This window comes from Antechinus flavipes, chromosome 5 (genome assembly GCF_016432865.1).
Source record: "Antechinus flavipes isolate AdamAnt ecotype Samford, QLD, Australia chromosome 5, AdamAnt_v2, whole genome shotgun sequence".
Classification (NCBI taxonomy): Eukaryota; Metazoa; Chordata; class Mammalia; order Dasyuromorphia; family Dasyuridae; genus Antechinus; species Antechinus flavipes.
In genome coordinates, this window is record NC_067402.1 from 7,162,071 (window position 1) to 7,184,100 (window position 22,030).

The following is a 22,030-nucleotide window of genomic DNA, read 5'->3' on the forward strand; positions in this document are numbered from 1 at the left end:
CAAATTAATTAATTTTATATAAAATTGGTCAAAAGTATTATATCACATTGAGACCCTGGCACATATAAGTAAATGCTTAAGAAATGTCTATGTCTCTCTGTCTCTATCTCTTTCTCTGTCTGTCTCTGTCTCTCTATCTCTATCTTTCTAATAACAAAAGGCAAATAATGCTGATCATACTGAAACTTATTATAGAGGTAGATTTCTAAGATTGTCTTCAGTTAAGGGATAGAAGATCAAAGATGCTGACTTTGTTGTGGTCATAGAAGTACCATCATCATAATCAACAGCAAGAACAATATTATAATAAAAACATTCATAATAACAAGAATATATTAGATTATTCCACTTGTGTCTTAACTCATGACCCCAAATTGGGGTTCTCCTGGCATAATACTGGTGTGATTTGTTATTTCCTTTTTCAATTCATTTGACAGAAGGGGACAATATTAAGTGACTTGCTCAAGGTCACACAGTTAGTGTCTGAAGATAAATTTGAATTTCAAAGATGAGTCTTCCTGACTCAAGACCAGGTACTCTATTCACTGTGCCATCTAGCAGCCCAATTAAAAAAGTAATAGTTATAACATATTATACTTTGAGTTTTGTAAAGAACATCGCCTATATTATTTCAGGTAATCCTTAACAATAGCCCTCTGAGTTAAGCATTGGGACAAGCTCCATTATAGTTATGGAAACTAAGACCAAAAGAATTTAAATACCTTACAAAGGGTCAGACAGCTAGTTCACACATCTGGGGCAGAGTTTGAATTCATGTCTTCCTGTCACTAAGTTTGACCCACTACTCTATAGAGCCTAGCATACACAAATCCTTAAATGTTCTATGTAGGTGTATCACTTATACGTAGTTCTGGTGTCTGAGATAGGACTGGAACTCATTTTTCCTGACTTCTCTTTTCACACACAGATGAATATTTATTTTCAAACAGTGCCCATCTAAAACTTGAAATAATTAGAATGGTGAAAAGAATAAAAGACTCAGAAAAATAGGGTGCATGAGGCAGGAAACAGAAAAAAAAAGATTATTATAGTATAGAAGTTTTCTAAGGAAAAACTCAGCAATAGATTTGAGCCAAGTTCAATTCAGTGACTGATGGAGAAAGCCTGGGAAGCATTTCTCTAAAACTCATGGCCAAGCTCCCTTCCCCACCTCCCACCCCCTGGCATGTTTCATAAACTAAAAAGTATTTCCACAGGGTCCACCCCAATTGTCACCAGACACTGGTCATCATCTGTCTCTGCAATTTCCTCTCCTTTGACAGTGCATTGGTCCATATTACCTTGAAGATTTAGCTTAGTTCTCTCTCCATTTTCCCTAGCTCTAAGAAAAAAACTAGGATAGTTCTTAATTGTTTACAAAGTCTTTTGGTGTTTCTTTCTGAGGAGCTCTAGATAATTGCTCAGTCTTGTGATTAGCACTTGGCCCTTGAGGAGCTGGGGTCAAATTTCTTCCAGTCATGATTAAGCATAAATTACATGGCATAGTTCAAGTTCAATTTCTGATGTGAAAAAGTTACGTGATCTGTCATCATGCATTAGTGTTTTCCAAAGAAAAGTTAAATTGGAAAATTAGCAGGTTGAAGGTACAGAGTCCTGTGCCCTGGCTCAAAGGAACCCTAAGTGCCTGGATTTCATCCCTCTTTCTTACTTAAATCTGGGAATCCATTGCCAGAAACTTTAGAAGTGCAATTCCATAATTGTCTGAAGGAAAAAATATTCCAGATCACAATTTCCCTGGAGAGGTGGGGAGCGGAAGATGAAAGCAGCATGGAAGAGAGAGCCCATGAGATAGCTTAGAGTGAACTTAGTTGACATTGAACTTCATCACAAGTCTTGATCTTCTCCATGGTAGCTTTTTTTTTTCCCCTGGGCTAAATTCAAGGTCAATATTGAGGCAATCTGACAATATCCTAGTATGAATGCACCTGCAGAACAATGTTCATTTTTCTGATCTTGGATTCAGGTTAGCAGTTCATGTGCTAACAAAATAAAACATGTAGATTCGGGAATCAGAAAAGAGGAGTTCAAATCTTACTTGAGATATTTACTCATCGTGTGACCGTGGACAAATCATTACTTCCCTTGGACTTAGAGTTTTCTCATTTGTAGAATGAGGCTTTGGGGCTAGCCAATCTGTGAGGACCCCAACAATTGAAGAGATACAAGCCTAGAAAGTTGCCTAACAATTTCAAATAGCGTCACCTTGGATGTCATAGTCATTAGAACATTAAAATCCCCTTCAATATTTATAAAGAAAATATATTCCCCCTGCCTCTGGGTGTTGTATGTAGTTTATGGACATAAGCACTAAGGAATGGAGTCTGGGATCTAGGGGAATTTTTACCCTGGAGGACATGAGCATCCTGGAAATTCTCCATGCTTTCAGATTTTGCTCATGGCAAGTCCAAATACTTTTGCTAAGGGACAAAAGCAAGGTCCAATATTGCTTTATGTCTTGCAGTGCTTTCTATAATTCAGTATTAAATTAAGAAATATGAAAAGACACATTAGAAGAACAAACCCAATGACTCAATCTTATGATGCTGGAGATAGAATTTATTACTTTTTCCATAATGCAAAATTTCATCTTCCCCTGCTATTCCAGTTTGAAAAATAAAAGCTTTCCAGGCCTGGAGATGATGCCTATTCTAAAAATCTACCTGCAACTCTAGCTCTTTCCTAGTTTCCTTCTATTTTTCTGGCTGTAATTAGGGAAAGGGGCACGAGCCATAAGCAGAGACTGTGGAAGCAGAAGTTTGGTCTGTGTCATGAAAAACTATGATAATTATGGAATATAGTTAAGGAAAGTACTTTCAATGAAAGCATCCCTCAGGCTGAATTTATCAATAAATGAAACTATCCTCAATGCTTTCTGAAGAAACAGAAAAAAAAAATGGAAAAAATAAAGAAGAAAAGACCCAATGTCTGTGTTTCCATCAGTCTTCCTCTTAAAATCACCTTCTCAGTTCCTGTCCACCATTGAGTTGGACACAAATACTTGGAGTATGCATACTGTGCCATTTACCTTTATTTCCACAAATTATAACAACATGGAACCACCAGAAAGCTCATCAGTAGTGAAATCCAACAGGCTGCCCATATTCATTTGGGAAAGTCACTAATGATTCTGTTCTAACATTCATTTATTTGTTTGCTTGCTTATTGGTTGCTTTATTTGTCCATCTTTTCATTGTATTTTTATTCACTCATTAATACATCATTTACTCATTTATTCATTCGTTTGTTTAAATGCTTCCTTATGTTTTTACCTGTTCCAGTTGTCTCAGATCTTAAATTACATCGACATAAGGAATTTCTCTTTTGGAAATATCTTCTAGTTATGTTTGTGAATCAGAATGTTATGAGTCACTTCAGTCTTATGTGCTGTCTGGAATACTGATGTGATAGATAGATAGATATAGATAATATGGGTATAGATGTGTATTGATATAAATAGATAGATAATATAGATATAGATGTAAATTGATAGAGATAGAGATAGAGATAGATAGAGATAGAGATATAGTCTGTGTGTATCCTTGCAAAGTTTTAAGTCCTACATAAATGATGTTGCTGATTGTCAATAGCATTATTATGATCTTGCTGCTTGATTATACCATGCTTCTCAGTGTTTGTATTCAGGCAGCTTGGTACAGAGGAAGGAATAGTAAATTGAAAATCAGGAAATCTGGTTTCAAATCCTGCCTTTCTTATCATTATAGAGATAATCTTGGAAAATCCCTTCATCTCTGGGTTTGCTTTCTTCAAGCAAGCAGATAAGCAGGTATTGATTCAATTTCAATTAAACACCAAAGACTGATCCAATAATGACAGAGTTCAACTAGAGGCCCTTTCAGCTCTCTGGTAGCTCAAACTGATGCTGCTCTGATTTCCAAGTCAATCATGGTTCTTTCAAAGGAAGCACGTCATGTGCTTGTAAGAGGAAAATGTTCCTTATGTTAATTATTCAGTTCTTCTTGTAATTCCATGTTTGTGGTCCCAGATAAGTGGGACCCATAAATTCCAAAGGAAAAGCAGCATATATTAATAAGACATCACAAGTAAAATCTGAAATTTGTATATAAATAGTCGCACTCCTATCATTAGCCTAATTGAAAAGTGATAACAAAAGATATATTTAAAAGGATTGGGTCATAGTATTGAATTCAAAGTTGATAGGAAAAGAATTACATCAGATTCTAATAGTAATCGACAATAATTAATCAAAACACTAAGTCAAAGTTAATGACCATTGGAGTAAACCTTCCAAACCCTTGGATATAAAGAGTATATCCAAGGTTTAAGTACTGAATTGTTTCTGCGTAGAATCGTTGGCATCTGCTACTGGGTTATAATCAGCCCTTCATTGCTGCCCGCTTTCTGGTTGATATAGAAGGTCTTAGATATCTCTCAGCTCTGCTTTGGATGGCCTGAGGCAAGTTGTCTCATGCTTCTTATTCCCCAGTAGGTGGTGCAGATAGAAAATAAAATCTGGGGGAAAAAAAATAAACATGTATAAAGCGTGTGGAGAACTACAACAACAACAAAAAAAGAGTATTGGTTCTGTGCTTTGATCAATATTTAATATTCATGTTCAACTGGCAAAGAGAAAGTTTTCCCAAGAGAAATGAGCCCAGGCATTCTAGCTGGAGTTATATTATACACATTAGATCTGGCAGCCTAGACTCTGATATGGCTTAACAAATACAAGTTAAACATGAATTCGGGAGGCCCAAGTTGGAAGAGAGAAATTGTTTTGTTCCTGTGACTTTCTTCAGCTGTGATACGCTCAGTTGCTGCCACAGATGGGCTTCTAAATGTTAGGTCGTGAACAGAAGGAGCTCTCTCCTGGCTGTTGGGCATACCGAGAGTTTTATGAACTGTAGTAAATGATCTCATTGTTTTTATAGACCAAGATGCCTTTTAGAAAAGAAGGAAAAAATGATTTTTAAAAACTGCCCCCTCCCTCAAAGGCTATATGTTCTAGGAGTCCAGGAACTCCACTGAGTCCCAGATGATATGGGCTGTGTTCCAAACACATTATGCCTGTTCTCTCAATGACCCATATCCTTCCTTCCTTCCTTCCTTCATTTTTTTTTTATTCACCCAACAAGCATTTATTAAGCACCTATAATGTAAAATGTGCAGTTTTAGATACTGGGGATATAAAGACAAAATCAAATTATTTTTTGGTCTCTAAGATTTACAAAATTAGATCTGGAAAGAAATATAGAGACCATCAATACCAAACTTTCTTATTTAACATAGAAGGCAATTAAGGAAAGGATAAGGAGGTAAGCTATATTTCTAATTTCACTACTATATTTAATTCCTAGAAGAGGAAGCCTTCTCTACTAATGCTGGTAGGTACATTCTCTGCAAATGATCATCTTAAAAAGTAGCCTAGAGAATAAAATTCAAATAGAAACTGGAACCATTAAACTGTATCTATGGCTCTCTCCCTGTGAGGTACATGATGATGTTGTTTTAAAATATAATGTTTAATTGCTTACTGTCTTAGGTAGGAGGGAGAAAATTTAGAATCGAAAATTTTATATAAAATGAATGCTAGAATTGTTTTTATATATAATTGAAAATGCAATTTTAAAAGAAAAAATGTTATTCATGTTTTTATTAGATTTTTATTTAATTAGTAAAATATTTCCCATTTATGTTTGGTATGGTTTGTGAAAGTTCCCAGTCCCATTCTGTATATCCAACTTTACAGCAATAAGATGTGTCATGTCTTTTCTGGAGTCAGTGACCAGTGAATGTCGGGGTTAGGATTTGAACCAAGGACTTCCTGGCTTTTAAACTGACTTCCCATAAAGGAAAAATAAAATATTTTGCAGGAAAGAAGGCATTATCCTTTGAAAGCACAAAAGCCATTGAAGAAGGCTTCATGGAAGGTACACTAAGAGGCCAAGGTGATGGAGAAGTCTCTTCCAGGAATGGTAGGATGGCTGTGACAGGATTCCTGAACAAAGAGAAGGAAGCTGGGAATGAAATATCCTTTATTGGGAAAAGGAAGCAAGGTAATTTGGCTAGAGCTTGGAGCTCATGGAAAGAGAATGAAGGAGGGAAGAATCGGGAGGCCATGTGAAATCAGCCTAGGAAAAGAGGTTGCAGCCAGATTTTGAAGGGTGTTTAAATGTCATATTTTATATTGTCCTCAAATCATATGAAACTAGTAGGGCTTTGAGACAGATATTATCATAGTTAGAGTTATCCATCCAATTTATAAGGTAATCAAGGTTATAGTCGGGTGTAATTAAAATTGGATAGGGGAGAGTTAGAGACGAGGAAACCAAATCAATAGGTTGTTTTGATCATCAGATACCCAAGTTATGGTGACTTGGCCTTCTCAAGTGTAAAATGATATTTGCATCTGAAAATGCTATCTTCTTAAAGAAATAGTTCTCTAAGCTAATATATTGCTTTGGCTGTTCCATCTTTTCCTTAGTTTTATTTTCAAAGAATGATAAATCAAACAATATAAGAAAACATCACATATGAAACAACCTTTGTCTGATGAGCAGCCTATTCCCTTTCCTCACCTATCTGCATTCCCTACACACAGAAACACACACACACACACACACACACACACACACACACTTTAAATGTTAGGTTCTACAAAGGAGAGATACACTGAGCAAATTCAGCATTTCTGAATTTAATTTAAACAAAGTCTTTTATTCTAGAGCTTCAAGTCCCACAAGCTCCAAATAGATCTGCAGAGCAGATACTAGACATTTCCTACCCTGCTACGTTTTTGTTTTGTTTTTAAGCCATTTGGTTCTGACTTCATTCCCCTTTACTTTTTTCTCACCTGTGCACAAAATATTAAAACACAATAATTATTTCCCAACTTCTGAATCATGTAGGACATTGGGAGCTTGATGGACTGTGATGTTACTGGAATCACCAGTGTGTATCTGAAGATCACTTATTCTCTTGAATTATTCCAATTTCTTTTCTCACCTCCTAAACCACTCCCCTCATCCTTCCTCAGGAAGAATGTCACTATTCCTGGAAGCTCTATAAAAATCTATTTACAGAGGAAAAAATTTTGAGCAATAAGGATGGATAGACAGGACCATTCTTGAGGAGATGCCGATGTCCTGAGGTACAGCCAAGGGCCATTACCCAAGGCCAATCATTAATCTACAGGAAGGACCCTATACTGAAGGGCTTTTGGCTCTAATAGAAGGGAAAATGAGAGGAAAAAAAGTAATAACTTCCAAACATTGCCATTTGGATTTTATGTGTGGGTGGTTTAGTTTCAAATGATCCTTCTGGGCCATTCTAGAGAACTAATATCCCAAACATTAACCCGTCTGATTGCTTCATTCAATTCCCGACATTCCTTCCAGTTTATAATACATACAATATGAAAAATTACTAGAAGGACTTCAACAGTAATGTTGTATCAGGAGTCAAATAAGCATAACGTAAAATGTCTCTAGTGGTACCCACAGAGGAAAAAGGAAAACAATGCTTCCAAAACTGGTTTTCATTTTCTTTTTTCTAAAGGTGATTCCCAAGTGATGGCATAAAGGATTTCTTTGTTGCACTGGTGCTAAAGAAAGTACTTCCCCATCCATTTCAAAATATATTATCCAAAAGGGTTAACCTTTGGGAAGGGAGTGGTAAATAGTTACCCATTCAGTGGTTTGGTACAGTGGGGAAGAGGTATTTTCTCATTGGAAGAGGGACAAAGTGACAGGATTTATAAAAGGAAATTAGTCTAGTAGATGGTGCAGGCTGATCACATCCTGGAATGGTGCTCCAGCTTCAGTAGCAAACAATTTCCTTTTTTCTAAATTAAACACATTCTAACTTTGATGAACACGAACAGATACCAATATTGGGAAAGGAAAGTATAAAGGGAAGTAAAGAGAAAAAAAGAGTATTATTTGTCATATCATTATGTATAGCTGGCCTTTGAAAGCATACACTCAAATCAGAATGACAATTCTTTGGCTGACTTTTCTTGTTTGAGTCTGCCTCTCACTCCTGATCTTTACTATGTATTTTCCTGCATCTCTGTTTTGATGTTTTTAAATTTATTTTAAAGCCTAATTCTCCTCACCATTCAACTGCCACTTTACCCCCACCTCACTCAATAGAGCTCTCCCTCATTATAAGCTAACTTAACCAAACATCAAAAAACAAACCCTAAAATGTGCCACCTACTACCCTTCAAGTTCATCACCACTGTCAAAAGGTGAGAAGCATATTTAATTACTGTTTCTCTAGAATTGCAACCTGAATTCTTTAATCATCTAGGTTCCTTTTTTAATATAATATTACTATTTTATATCACATTCTCTTGGTAGTAATCACTTTTCTGTGCATCAGTCCATAAAACTCTTCTCAAGCTCCCCTGAATCCAACCCTTTCATCACCATTTCTTATGACGCAATAATGTCCACATGTATATGTGTGTGTGTATATATATATATATATATATATATATATATATATATGCTTTTTTTTTTCTTTAGCCACATCTCAACTGATGTATAGCTATTTATTTCTTTTTTCTCTAACAAAGAAAAAGTATAATATATGGTTGTTTTGGTTATTGTTGTTTTTTGTTTTTATCTTTTTTGGCTGCATAATTCTAGAAGTGGTATCACTGTATTAAGGAATATATGCAGTATATACTGTTATGTGACTTTTTGGGTATAGTTCTCAATTGCTTTCCAGAATGGTTGAAACAATCCACAATTCCACCAACAATGTATTAATATGTCTTTTCTCCCATATTTCTTCCAATAAGTGGCTTCGTATGTAAAATAAGGAGGCAGACAATACCAAGGATTGTAATTTTGTTGTAGCATAGACTCCTTTTTCAATTTGGTGAAATCTAGAGAAACCTTAATTCATCAAGCATTTATTAAGCACTTACTCTGTACCTAGAATTATGCTAAGTGCTAGGGACACAAATAACACCAAAAATAGACTCTGTTCTCAGGATGCTCATAACCTAATTGGAATAATATTCATAAATACACAAATCAAAGTTCATTTAATAAATCAATCATATTGAAATAATGAAATAAATATATCTGTGTGTGTGTGTGTGTGTGTGTGTGTGTGTGTGTGTGTGTATGCATACATACCCAGGTTAAAAAGCTTTGCAACTAAATTACCTCCAGTATTCAAAAGTTTCCATCAGTTTGGAGTGAGAACTGAGTTTGAACATTGATCATCAAATAGTACAATATTTGAGCTTGTTGTTCTGGTGACAGAAACTATTAGGAATATCTAATATGAAAGTAGCTCAAGAGAATTATGACAAAGCAGATATAGATAGAATGTTCCCCTTAAGGCCAGAAGCACTTGATTTAAGGTCTAAATCTGAGCCTAATGTCTTTGTGGCTTTGCAGGTTTCTAAGCCCTAAGCATCTATTTAAGGCTAGATATACTACCATGTAGCTAGTTTTCTCTATGAGGAAGCTCAGACAGCAAAAATGTTCCATTCAAAACAGTAATAAAAATGGAAAATTGATAATAATTGATATTTATATGACACCTGAAATGTGCAAGATATTGTATATATATTATCTCATCAGATCATGATTACTCTGGAAGAACAAAAGGGAGTAAATCACAACCAGGCCCAGCTGATTTTAGACTTCAGTCTTCTTAGAAAAAAGGAAGCTTTCCCCAATTTAAATTCTCTTCCCTTATTTATTCTCACTCTGTCCAAGAATTTAAATCTGCAGAGAAGCTTAAGAGATTTTGTCACATCCTGAGGAATTTAGGTGTTCCAAAGGAGAGAAGTATCATCTAGAGCAGAATGTGTTGAGTTTCAATTAAAGCCAATTTTCCTGGATATCAAAGATTAAAGCTCTCCCAAAAAACAGATTGGTAACTGTGTTTCATCATTAACTTAAGACCCTTATAAACATGTTCTCAGGTGAACCGGTGGAACGAGGTTGGAACTAATTCATTAGCTCTTCAAAACTACAGCAAAACTTGTTAAAGAGTCTCATTCTGTCCTGACTTCTGAGGAAAAAGAATAGATACAGATGAAATTATAAAAATAGAGAATTATAACAAAAATTCATACTTTTGATGTTATTTTAAGGAAGCTATTATAAATTATAAATAGATTGGAAATAGTGCAGTTTTAAACTGGGATGGATACACTGTATATATCAGTATCATCTACATGAACTATATCCATCTCTGTGACATATACATATACATATACATGTAGATATCCATATGATATCTCTATATAATTCATTCATTGGCAATGTCTTTATTTCTAATTGGCCTCTAATTTACTTCCTTAAATATGTATGTGGGAAAATTTCTCCCTGAGAAGTAGCATCTCATTGGCTTTTATAGTCATTGGCTGTGGTAACAGAATTGTACACAGATCACTTGGAATATGGATGGACATTAGAGGGACAAGTTTGAAGATAAATAGTTTCATTGTGATGCAGAAAGACATTTATTTTGCTTCTCATCAAAGGAAAAAAAAGGGACTTGCAGTATGAAAAATATTTTAGGAGAGATCTGAGTATTAGTCATATTCAAAATAAATGAGGGAATGGCCATCATCTCTATTTCCCATCACTGAATGATAGGATGATTTTAAATTCTCTTCTTGAAAAACAAAGCGAGAGCTCACAACTCATATTAGCTTCTTTGATTTCGGCAATGATTCCAAGATGATAAAATTAGAGACTATTTAACCAAAATTCAGCAATTTCTTTGGAGGGGTGGGGCCATATGATAAATAAGTCTACCTTATAACTTAGTCTTATAAAAAAATATAAGAATATTTGTAATTTCGGTGAGATGTGTTTAGGATCAGGCAGAATCTAACATTCTTTGTCTTGGGAAAGTCCTTAATTCAGAGACATGATCATCCTTAGGTAAATATTAAGTCCTCTCAAAATGCCACTATTTAGGGTCTCCCCTTGATGATGTCGAGGGAGTTTGACAAAGGGGACAGGGAGAGGAATTCAGAGGTTGAAATCCACAAAAGCTGGATTGCCAGAGTTAGCCATTCAGATAAATAATGAAAGAAAGATGGAGTCCTTGTTGCCAAAAAAAGTTTTCTCTTCCTGATTGTGTAATTGATATATTTGAAGGGAGAAAGGGACTGTAATTGTAAAGCCATTAGGAAAACTAGATCCATGCAATATGCCTCCCCAGCATGAAAAATTTACTTCCCTAGGAGAGTCTTAAAGACATACGGCCCAAAACAAGAATTTTCCGGCTATTCTGAAAGTATAAAGCCAGACTTCAGAGGCCAATTAGAAATAAAGACATTGCCAAAGAATGAATTATGTAAAGATATCATATGGATACCTACATGTATGTGTATATGTCACAGAAATGGATATAGTTCATGTAGATGATACTGATATATACAATGTATCCATCCCAGTTTAAAACTGCACTATTTCCAATCTATTTATAATTTATAATAGCTTCCTTAAAATAACATCAAAAGTATGAATTTTTGTTATAATTCTCTATTTTTATAATTTCATTTGTATCTATTCTTTTTTCCTGCCAATAGGTCTTAAGAAACCACATGGTTCCAGGGAAAAGTCATACAGAAGTAAAATGGAGAACTTTGGCAATCTTATCTAATACCTATAATCTTGAAGAGGAGGAACCTGAGGTACAGAGAAGTTAAATGACTTTTCCAATGTCACTTAGGCTATAATGGGGCAAAATCTGAACCCTGGTCCTTTGGCTCATGACACACTTCTTTGTCTATTGTCCATGATACCTATTAAAGTTCAAAGCTCTGAGGGAAAAGATACACTGACTCATTTTACACAATCTATTCACTTGTCTCATTTGGAAAGGTATCCAAGAAGTCTCTATTGTCTCACTCCTCTCAGGAGTATATAAGTTATTACTAAGCTTGATATACTATATTCATTTTTGAACCAAGTTTTCCATCATTTATATCATTATTATTGAGATTTTAATTTGAAAAAAAGATTTAAAATGTTCATTTGAGAAAGAGTCATATAACAAAAGATGGTGTATATAAAATATATCTGTTTATTTACTAGCTAAGCTAGACCCATGTGTTTTATATAAATGGAGAAAAATGAAGAATATGATTATATATATATGTATGCATATATATATATATATATATGCCTCTTTCTATATATATAAATACACACATATGCCTACATATATGTGTGTGGAGAGAGATATAGATATCTATGTAGATATTTATATATATCATACTCATGTGCTTTATTAGGTCTATGATTTCATAGCTGGTGAATATCTATCCTCTGCAACAAAGTACACTGAAATCCATGAATGAATGATATTCTGATGTCCCCTAAAATTCCCTCCCAAGAATCCATCTGTGTGCTGGAGATTTCCTCACTTTGTTTTCAGATGCAGGCTAATCCTCAGAAGTCCCTCAGTCTTGTCACATACCTTTATCATTTTGATAGAATCACAGAATCGGAGGAGAAAAATAAAATAAAAAGGTCAGGGACCTTTTGCTCCAACTCATACACCAAAAGAATCTAGCGTAATATGAGGCGGGAAACCTCACCACTTCCTGAGGCAATCTAGTCTACAGTGGGTCAACTGCTATTATTAAGGGATTTATCAAACTTAATTTTTTTTCTTTGCATCTTTCACACAATGGTCTTCCATTGTCCCTTGGATCTAAAAAGAACAAGGCTCATGTTCTACATGAGACCCTCCAAAGACTTAATAACTTAATATTTATATTTACTACTTATAATGAATATTTAATATTTATATAGTGTTACTAGGCCCTACACAATGCTCTTTACACTTATTATCTCATTTTATTAAAAGGGGATAATCAATTTGCACCAAAGGAGATACTCATTCCCCTCTACCTTTCATCTTCTCTTTTTCAGTACTAAACCTGACCATTTCCTTTAATCTTTCTTCTTGTGACATGAAATCAAGGCCCATCATTATTCTGATCATCTTGTTCTTGACCTCTCCAACATCCTTCTTAAACCTTGGTGCTCAGAACTGAACATAATCCTGAAGATGAAATCTGACAAGGAAAAAGGGATACTAAGAGTCCCACTTATTTTTAGTTCCTATTGTTCTCCTTGTACCTTATATTAGGAGCAGCATTTTGTGAATAGGTGCATATACGTGTGCATGTATTTATGCTTTAATATATGTCTGTATATAGAGACATGATTATGTTCACAGTCCTTCCAATAAGTAGTCTTAGACAGTTACCCATGGTATTTAAGAGCTAAGTGACTTGTTCATTCCCCCAATTATAGTGTGGATGAGATGAGACTTGAACCCAGGTCTTCATGGAAAATTAGATAAAGAGTGATTCTATAACAAAAACAATTCCTAAGCCCAATATGTCACGCGTGGATGTACATTGGCCATAAAATCTGTCCCCCACATACTAGAAGGGGAGTCTATAGCATCTCCTCAAAATGACAACAATAGTAATAAGAGACAGTGTCCTTAACTTTTTCTTTTGCACATCTGGGTGGCTTGAAGTTCTTGAACAAATGAAGAACAGGAGATGGGAGCTCTATTCCGACAATCCTAGACAGATCTTCCAGTAGCAGCCCTTTCTTCACTTCCCCAGAGTTGAATGTCTCTCACTGTCTGTAATGATTTATTAGCCCTGAAAAAGCTTTAACCGCACAAGAAACTTTGGGCCATCCCAGAATGGCTTTCGGCAATCCCGCTGGAATGTGTCTTGTGTTCGTAGAGACCGTGTTCGAGCTGTCACACTTGCTCACATTTGAAACTTATAAACAGAGGTAGGAAGAGGAGGGTCTGTTCAAAACTCTCGGAACATATGTTGTATTAAATAGAAACCTACCTCCGGCTCAGAGCAAACGCATCAAGACAGTTGGCATGAGCCAGCTACTGTGCCGGCAAAGCCATCTGGTGGGAATTGTCAAAACCACAATTAACATACCATGCAAACAGACGATGAGCTGCTCGGGGCTTTCTCCGGCTTTCCCCTGCTCGGATCTGGTGCTACTGACAATGTCTGTCTACCTCTTCCCGCGTCAACTCTGGTTGGCCTTCCCTCCATGTCAGCTCAGACAAACGGAGGAGAACAAGCTAACAGAGACTGGGAGGAAGTTTGCAAAGACATGGAGGTGGATCAAGTGAAGCTTTCTGTGCTGTACCACGTCCCTCTTAAACTACCTTACTGTTGTCTCCTGCACAACGAGAAACCCGCAATTCAAAAAGATCTCCTGGAAATTTGCTAGCTCCTGCAACACACATACAGCAAACAAACACTTGTTTTTCCCTGGTGTGGTGGCTTATACTTAAAATTTGTCAAAGAGATATAAGGAGAGAGCCCAGAGTTCCTATGACATTCATAGTGGAAAATTGAATTCCAGAAAGAAAGAAAGAAAGAAAGAAAGAAAGAAAGAAAGAAAGAAAGAAAGAAAGAAAGAAAGAAAGAAAGAAAGAAAGAAAGAAAGAAAGAAAGAAAAGAAATACTACACATGTGATTCCCATCAATGTTAATGAGAAGGTACAACTTATAAAAACTGTACATTGATTTTATATTTTTCCTTTCACCAAGATCCCTAGTTTTCCAAAACACATTTTTCCTGCAAAATACAATATAAAAATAATAAAAGGCAAAAAAAAAATACACACACACACATATATATCCATGATATAGGAACATACATATCCAAAAGATTTTGGAGGCAAGTATTATTAGACCAACCTGGTAAATGTCCAATTAGTATTACATATATATATATGTTTAGACATGTCTTGAAGTGCATTCTGATAAACATCATCAGTCTAGGCCAGGATTTTGGATTATCTATTTTTATGTAAGTACATTTTTTTTTTTACAAAAGAAAGAAAGAGAGAGAGAGAAAGGAAGGAAGGAAGGGAGAGAGAAAAAGAGAGAGGGGAAGGAAAAGAGGAAGGAAAGGAGGAAGAAAAGAAGGAAAGGAGAAAAGGGCAGGAGGAAATGATGAAGGGAATGATGAATGAAATGATGAAGGAAAGGAGGGAGAGAGGAAGGGAGGAAGAAGGGAGGGAGAGAGGAAGGAAAGAAGAAAGAAGAGAGGGAGGAAGGGAGGGAGGAAGGAAGGAAGGGAGAGAGAGAGAGAGGAAGAAAGCAAGCAGGGAAGGAAGGAAGGAAAGAAAGAAGGAAAAAAGGAAAGAAGGAAAGAAAGGAGGGAAGGAGAGAGGAAAAGAGAAAGGGAGGGAAGGAAAGAGAAAGGGAGGAAAAGAGGAAGGGAGGAAGAAGGAAAGAATAAAATAATACAGACAAACATTACATACAATGTGGTCTATTTTATTTTATTTTTTTAATAAAATTGAAAGAAAAAGCCCAAATCAGAATTTATTCATATTCAGCCCCTAGTGAGTGTCACCTCCCTCTTTTCTGCATTAACATTTGAGTTGGAGAATTCATTATAGTTAAAATTATACTGAACCCTGACCACTAATTCCTCTACACAAACTTCTTCCAGAGGGTTAGGCTGAGTTGATTTAAAAAATAAAAGAACTCAATATCTACTTCACTTCCTGCTATTTCTTTGTCCATTTATATCTTGGTTAGTTCTCAAGTTTGCCTTTCATTCATTTTTTTCTCAGAACTGGAATAGAGCTCGCCAGAGCCAAACAGCTAGAGTACTACCCTTTTCCTTCTCCCTTCCCCCCTTCCCCAAGCTTGCAGCTGTGAGATCAAAGCATTTTGTACAAAAACACCAGCCCACTAAATGGTGACTGATTATGCTTACAGATTTTTTGAAAATGGATTGGAAGGAAAGCTGGCATATAGTTTAGCAGGTCACTAAGTCTGAATCAGATCACTATGTTCTGATTGGCTCCAATACATAGTTAAAAAATAAAAGGATTTGCTTTTTAGGATACAGAACTCTTTGGGGTTAATACACCAATTTGTTAAACTATTGTTCAGCTTTGGTATCATCATGGAAATGAGAGGAGGACGCAAGGAAAAGAGGAAAGGAGGAAGGAAGGAAGGAAAAAATATATATGCATATACATATAATATAATAATACATATACATATATATTTAATACACAAAAGAAAACAAGACTAGAAAAGGACACAATTAAATTTAATATGCACTTAAATTAATAGAGTATAACAAAAGTTCACAATTTAGGTTTCACATACATTTATTATACTAGTCTGTTTTCTATATATTCCTATCATTGTCTGTTGATTAAGTTGCTATTAAATAAGAAAAAAAATTCAAAAAAGAACATTAATAGATAATCAGATAATCTGGGCTCAGTATTTCTCTAATGGCAAAAGCATGCCATTGATGTCCCACTTCCAAAGATCTCATTCCTGTTGTTCCTATGTAGAACAGCAAATTTCTACATGGAATAGTAAAAAAAAAAAAAAGAAAAGAAAAGAAAAGAAAAAAAAGAAAGAAAAGAAAAGAAAAGAAAAGGAAAGGAAAGAAAAGAAAAGAAAAGAAAAGAAAAGAAAAGAAAGAAAAGAAAAGAAAAGAAAAGAAAAGAAAAGAAAAGAAAAGAAAAAAGAAAAGAAAAGAAAAGAAAAGAAAAGAAAAGAAAAGAAAAGAAAAGAAAAGAAAAATGGAATTGGACATTCCTGTGAACTATTAGCTGCATTTTTAGGGTTCATACTCCTGTTCTAGAAATATCTACAAAGGACTGAAATCCATTTTACTGTCTAGGGAAAAAGGGAAGCCCATTAAATGATGCAGCAAGGATTCCATATTTGCCTCATATAAATGAGTATACATACAGCATTTGCACATTATTCAGTCGTGCCCACATATTTTAAAATTTCCTCTCTAGTTCTAAATAGGACACTGGATTTTGTGTAGATTTATGTCTTGGAAAGAATACTTGCCCTTCCTTGTTTTTTCACTGTGTATCAAAGAGCTGCTTAGATTCTTCACAATGGTGGCCCTTTCTCATTGTGGAGTATGGAAGGTCAACGGCCCACATGTGGCTCCCAGCTTGGGGAAGTTTTCTCAATGTTCTGCCAGGGATGGGACCGCCTGAATGCTCTCTCTCATAAGTTCTAAGTCATAAACTGCATCCTTCTTGACCAGTCATGCCAGAAGTGGCCCCAAGGGGCCTCCAAGGCTTGGCTGATGGGATAATGGGAGGGCTTCCTGGGCCGCCACAGCTGTCTTCCTGAGGGAGGCCCAGATGCCTGGGTCTGTCCCGACTTTCCGTTTTTTGACTACCTGTTCTGGAAGCAGTTCCAACAAAGGGGAAGGAAAACAGCAGGCATCCAGCTGTTTTAAATAAGCTTTGGCAACACAGGTACTGATTACATAAACACTGAAAAAATTCAAAAAGCATTTTTTCTCTGACTTTTGGGCTATAAAAAAGGTGTGAGACTGTACCAACACTCCACATCGCCTCTTCTTGAGGAGAAATTTAATGATTAGGATAAAGCCCTCAATTAGGAAAGCAGAGATGATTCCAGAAAAAAAAAAAGATACCATATCCAACTGGAAAAGATCACACATTATAAAGAGACCAGATTGGAACGCCCCACATTCTCCACATGGCTGGGTATATAGCATATCATGCTTTATGGAAGTGTCAAGGCAAAATGGGCACTGGAACACTGGACTCAGAGTCACAATTCTTGTTTGCCTGGGTGGGAAGAGAGAGAGAATGCGTGTGTGTGTGTGTGTGTGTGTGTGTAGGAATCCAGTGTGACTTTATCCAATTGACAATTGATAATTTCTTTTCTTTCTCTTTAGTTTTTTCTCTCCATGTTAGTATCTTTTATCTTTCATATCAACCAACTCTTGAGTGACATTTCATTCATTAAAGAAGATGAGTCACAATCCTACTTTTCACATGGATATCTGACTGCCAACCAAGAGGAGGCAGGGCTGTGGAGAAGATTAGGACCCAATCAGTGTTCCCTTATGAACTGGGGGCAAGAAGAGAGGAAGGGCTGGTGGAAAGGCATCTCTCTCAAAGGCATATGTTCCAAAATGGCAGTTTTAATCTGATCTAAGCATTCATACACAGACTTTGATCAGGAGCTTAGTTTCTTTACATTAGATCAGAAAATAAATTATTAAAATATGCTAAATTAGGTTGACCCTGAGTAGTTTTCCTGATAGGTTAAGTTCTTCTCTGGTAAATTACCATGCTATACTCAGCAGTACAGCAGAGAGAGAACATTTATATATTCATTCTCTGTTGTTACTTTACTGCACACAGGCTTCTGCCTTGGGCCATGGCTCTCCTCTTTAAAATGCTCATTTTCATTGGCCAAAGATTTTTTAAGATATAAGTAAGTGCCTATGACTCAATTTCTTTCAAAGTTTTCCTCAGAGTTTTACTTCACCACCCCTGCTAATAGCAGGTAAATCCACCATAGTGTACTCATAGCCGGTTAGACTTTATTTTTTTTATCTATGATTTGGAAATGTTTATCTTCTAAATGATTATATGTGTACATATTGCTTCTCTCTCCCAGTACTTCTAGTTGAACTCTGAAGTCACAATATATCACAAAAGAAAAACTTCTTATCCGAATATAAGTTTTATAAAAAGAATGTCTCTCTCTCTCTGTCTCTGTCTCTCTTTCTCTCTCTCTCTCTACACACACACACACACACACACACACACACACACACACACACACACTAATTATTCATCAAAAGTAGGGGTTACCAATTACAAGTACAGGTAAAAATATTTACTAGCCCTAGAGACATATGGTTTGCAAAACTAGGAATGTTCACTCTCATTATCTAAAAAAATGAATTGATTAAATGAAAACACATTTATATATATATGTGTGTGTGTGTGTGTGTGTGTGTGTGTGTAATATGCACATGTAAATTTACATGGATATGGAAAACCACGGACAAATGACCAAATGGAGACAGAACTGAAATGAGCTGGGCAGAGGCCGGCCTGGGCTGCTTGCATGGGGATGAGCTAGCTAGTGGACTGCAGATGAGTTCTAAGAGGAAAGTATTAGAAGGAGGAGGAGGAGGAAGATCAGTGAGATCAGTAATCTGGAAAGATTTAGGTGGCTTAGAACACAGCTGTCTAAATCAGAATGGAAGGGTGAGCTGATCTGGTCTCAGACCACTAATCTGATGGCCTTCCAGTAAGACTAGGGCATGATGATGCTTGACACCAGTGCAAAATCATGCAGAGGGAGCTATTTCAGGCTGCTGTCAGGTTAAAACAAACAAACAAAAATTGTCTTGGATGGATCTCAGAATGCCAAAGTATAATAAACTGTCCCTCTTCTCAAACATTATAAGCTGCCTCTCATAGAGAGATTGTTCACGAAGAAGCGGGATGGTGCTGAGTGGGCTTGAGAGGGGTTCTTGATCAGAATCTGATTAGAATTAGTGGTCTCTGAGTGATGAAGAGACTGAGAATTTGAATGAGACTTCCCCAACATATTGCTCAAGTCACAAAATTCTGAACCCCTTTATTAGACATGATCTCATTGAGTGTGAGTCCATTGGGCACTGTACACCGTCAGTGATGATGAAAGAAAGCATTGCATTTATTCTAATTATAAATTATACTTAGGTAAGCACATATCATTTATATAGTTGTGTTTTTGTTGTTGTTTTATTTGGGGAGGTAGTTGGGATTAATTGACTTGCCTTTATCTCTAGTAAGTGTTAAGTGCTGAGGCTGGATTTGAATTCAATTCCTCTTGGCTTCAGAGCCGGTATTCTATTCATTGTGCTATGTAGCTGCTCCCCTTTATATATTCCACTTATTTTTTCATTTATTCCATTGTGAATGGATTAAAACTTTATAAGATTTGATAATCTATAGCTAAAAGCAAGTCTTCTAAATTCATTAAATGCCCTCAACAAGTCAAATCAACAAGCAGCTATTAAGTGCTTACAGTGTGTAAGGTATTATGCTAAATGCTAGGGGGGAAATGGAAAGGCAAGGTCACTGCATTCAAAGACCTCAGTCCATTTAGTGGAATAACATTTAAACCATTGTGTACAAATAGGATATGTGAGGATCCATTAGAGGTCATCTCTGAAAAAAAAAAATATTGCCATTAAGAGGAAACAAGAGACCTTTCTCAGAATGCAAAATAAAGGGGACACTCAAAGGAAGCATGCAATTAGAGTTAGGGTAAGAATAATAGGCAAAAATATGATTTTTTTTTTAGTAAATAATGATTAAGTAACTGTTATGTGAAGGACTCCATGACAGATGCCGTGGAAAATACTATGATGAATAAAGTTAATGCTCTGCTCAAGGGAACTCATTATTTAATTCATTAAGAAAAGAAGGAATGATTAAAGTATTATGTGCAATATTGTTGTTGCCTAAAGCACGTCTACTTCTTAGAACTTCCTTCCACTATCTCTCCAAATCTAAGATCATGTTAATTGATTCTATGACCACATCTCTCCAGTTCATCCTTTTTTGCCTTCAATCTTTCCCAACATCAGGGTCTTTTCCAATGAGTTCTGTCTTCTCATTGAGTAGACAAAGAATTTAAGCTTCAGCTGACATATTTGACCTTCTATTGAATAGTCTGAATTAATTTCTTTAAATATTGACTCTTTTGATTGACTGACTTTTAGAAGTCTTTTCCAGCACCTCAAATGGAAAGCAGCTCTCAGTTTTCGTCATAGCCCAGCTCTCAGAAGTATTCATTGCCAGGGGAAGAACCATAGATTTGACTACTTGGTTCTTTGTTGGCAAGATGATAGCTCTGACTTTTGTTTAAGGCTTGGTGATAGAAATAGGAATTGGGGAAACAAGAGAGTTGGAAAGTTTAGCTGCTAGTCAGATAGAAGGATGCCATGGTCCTTAGGATACAATGACAAAACAAATGGAAATCTTTTCTGTAATGTCATTTTTAGTGATAATCTCCTATCAACGTCTTATGTTGAACTATCTGGTTGGGCTGAGGACTCTGGTGGCCAGAACTTCCTTTCATGAGTCTTCAGGAATAGTGGCTGCTTCCCCTACAGGAGCCATTAGATCCCAAGTCATATTTCCACAGCCAAGATTATGACTGATAACCCTGCGCTAAAAGTCTGACTATATCCAAGGCTCTTGAGTTCCAGATTTGGACTGTCTCCTTCATGACCCTAAGTGAAACACAGAACTTTTATAATGTTCAGTTTATTATCTCTAAAATGAGGAGATTTACCAGAGATTCTTACCCTGGTGGCTATGAACTTTAAATATACATGCACACAAACATACATTCATATAATGTGTTTCCTTTGTAATCCTGTTTTAATTTATGCATTTAATAATATGGTTTTGAAATAAAGTCTATAGATTGGATCAGATTGCTGTCAAAGAGGACCATGATACAGAAAAAGGTAAAGAATCCCTGGTTTCAGTGTTTCCAAGTCCCTCCTCAGTCAGAGTTCTGGTTATAAGAAATTATTTCAAAACACTAACAGAGTGCTACATATTGTCAAATATACTATTTTGATCAAAAAAATCACATGATGATATCTGGACTATTATTGCAAGATAATATGTAGAATAGGATTAGGGCATGTGTACACTTGGCATGTCTTGGTAGGAGATCTTCGGGTAGTTCTTATGAATATCAATCACAATTTAACATATGTTAATGCATCTGTGAGTTAATTGATTTTTCCAAGCCCTGTTGAATGATCAGACCACAACCCATCATCTATGGCCTATCCTTTTTGTTTTTGTTCATGGCCTCCCATAAATCTGCTAGATGGAGTCTCCCAACAAGATGGAAGGGGTTCTTATTTTCCTCTGTCACTTCCATAGTTTTTAGGGAACTATCTCTTCTTTCTGTTGATGTTGCCAAAGGGACAATGGGTTTGTTGATCTGCCTCTCAGTTTTGCCATGTAAACTGCTCGTCTTATTTTTCCAATTTTAATATCCTCCCTCCCAGAATATTATTCTGACACTTAAGATTTAAAGTACCCCATGGAACATCTCAGGAGCATAAGTGGTAGTGTCCTGAGAGAGGGATCATAGTGATAAGCTAATTCTTGCTCGTGATCATAACTG

The 22,030-nt window shown here is 36.0% G+C and overlaps 1 protein-coding gene across 1 annotated transcript in view; it reads right to left on the minus strand.

The window, feature by feature from the left end:
* Positions 1-2,556: 2,556 nt before the first annotated feature.
* The window catches only part of AGMO (alkylglycerol monooxygenase), a 308,250-nt gene continuing 288,776 nt past the window's right edge, over positions 2,557-22,030 (minus strand). The window contains exon 13 of the mRNA XM_051963385.1: positions 2,557-4,512. Coding sequence (XP_051819345.1) covers positions 4,432-4,512 — 81 coding nt within the window. The 3' untranslated portion in view covers positions 2,557-4,431. The remainder of the gene's footprint in view (positions 4,513-22,030) is intronic.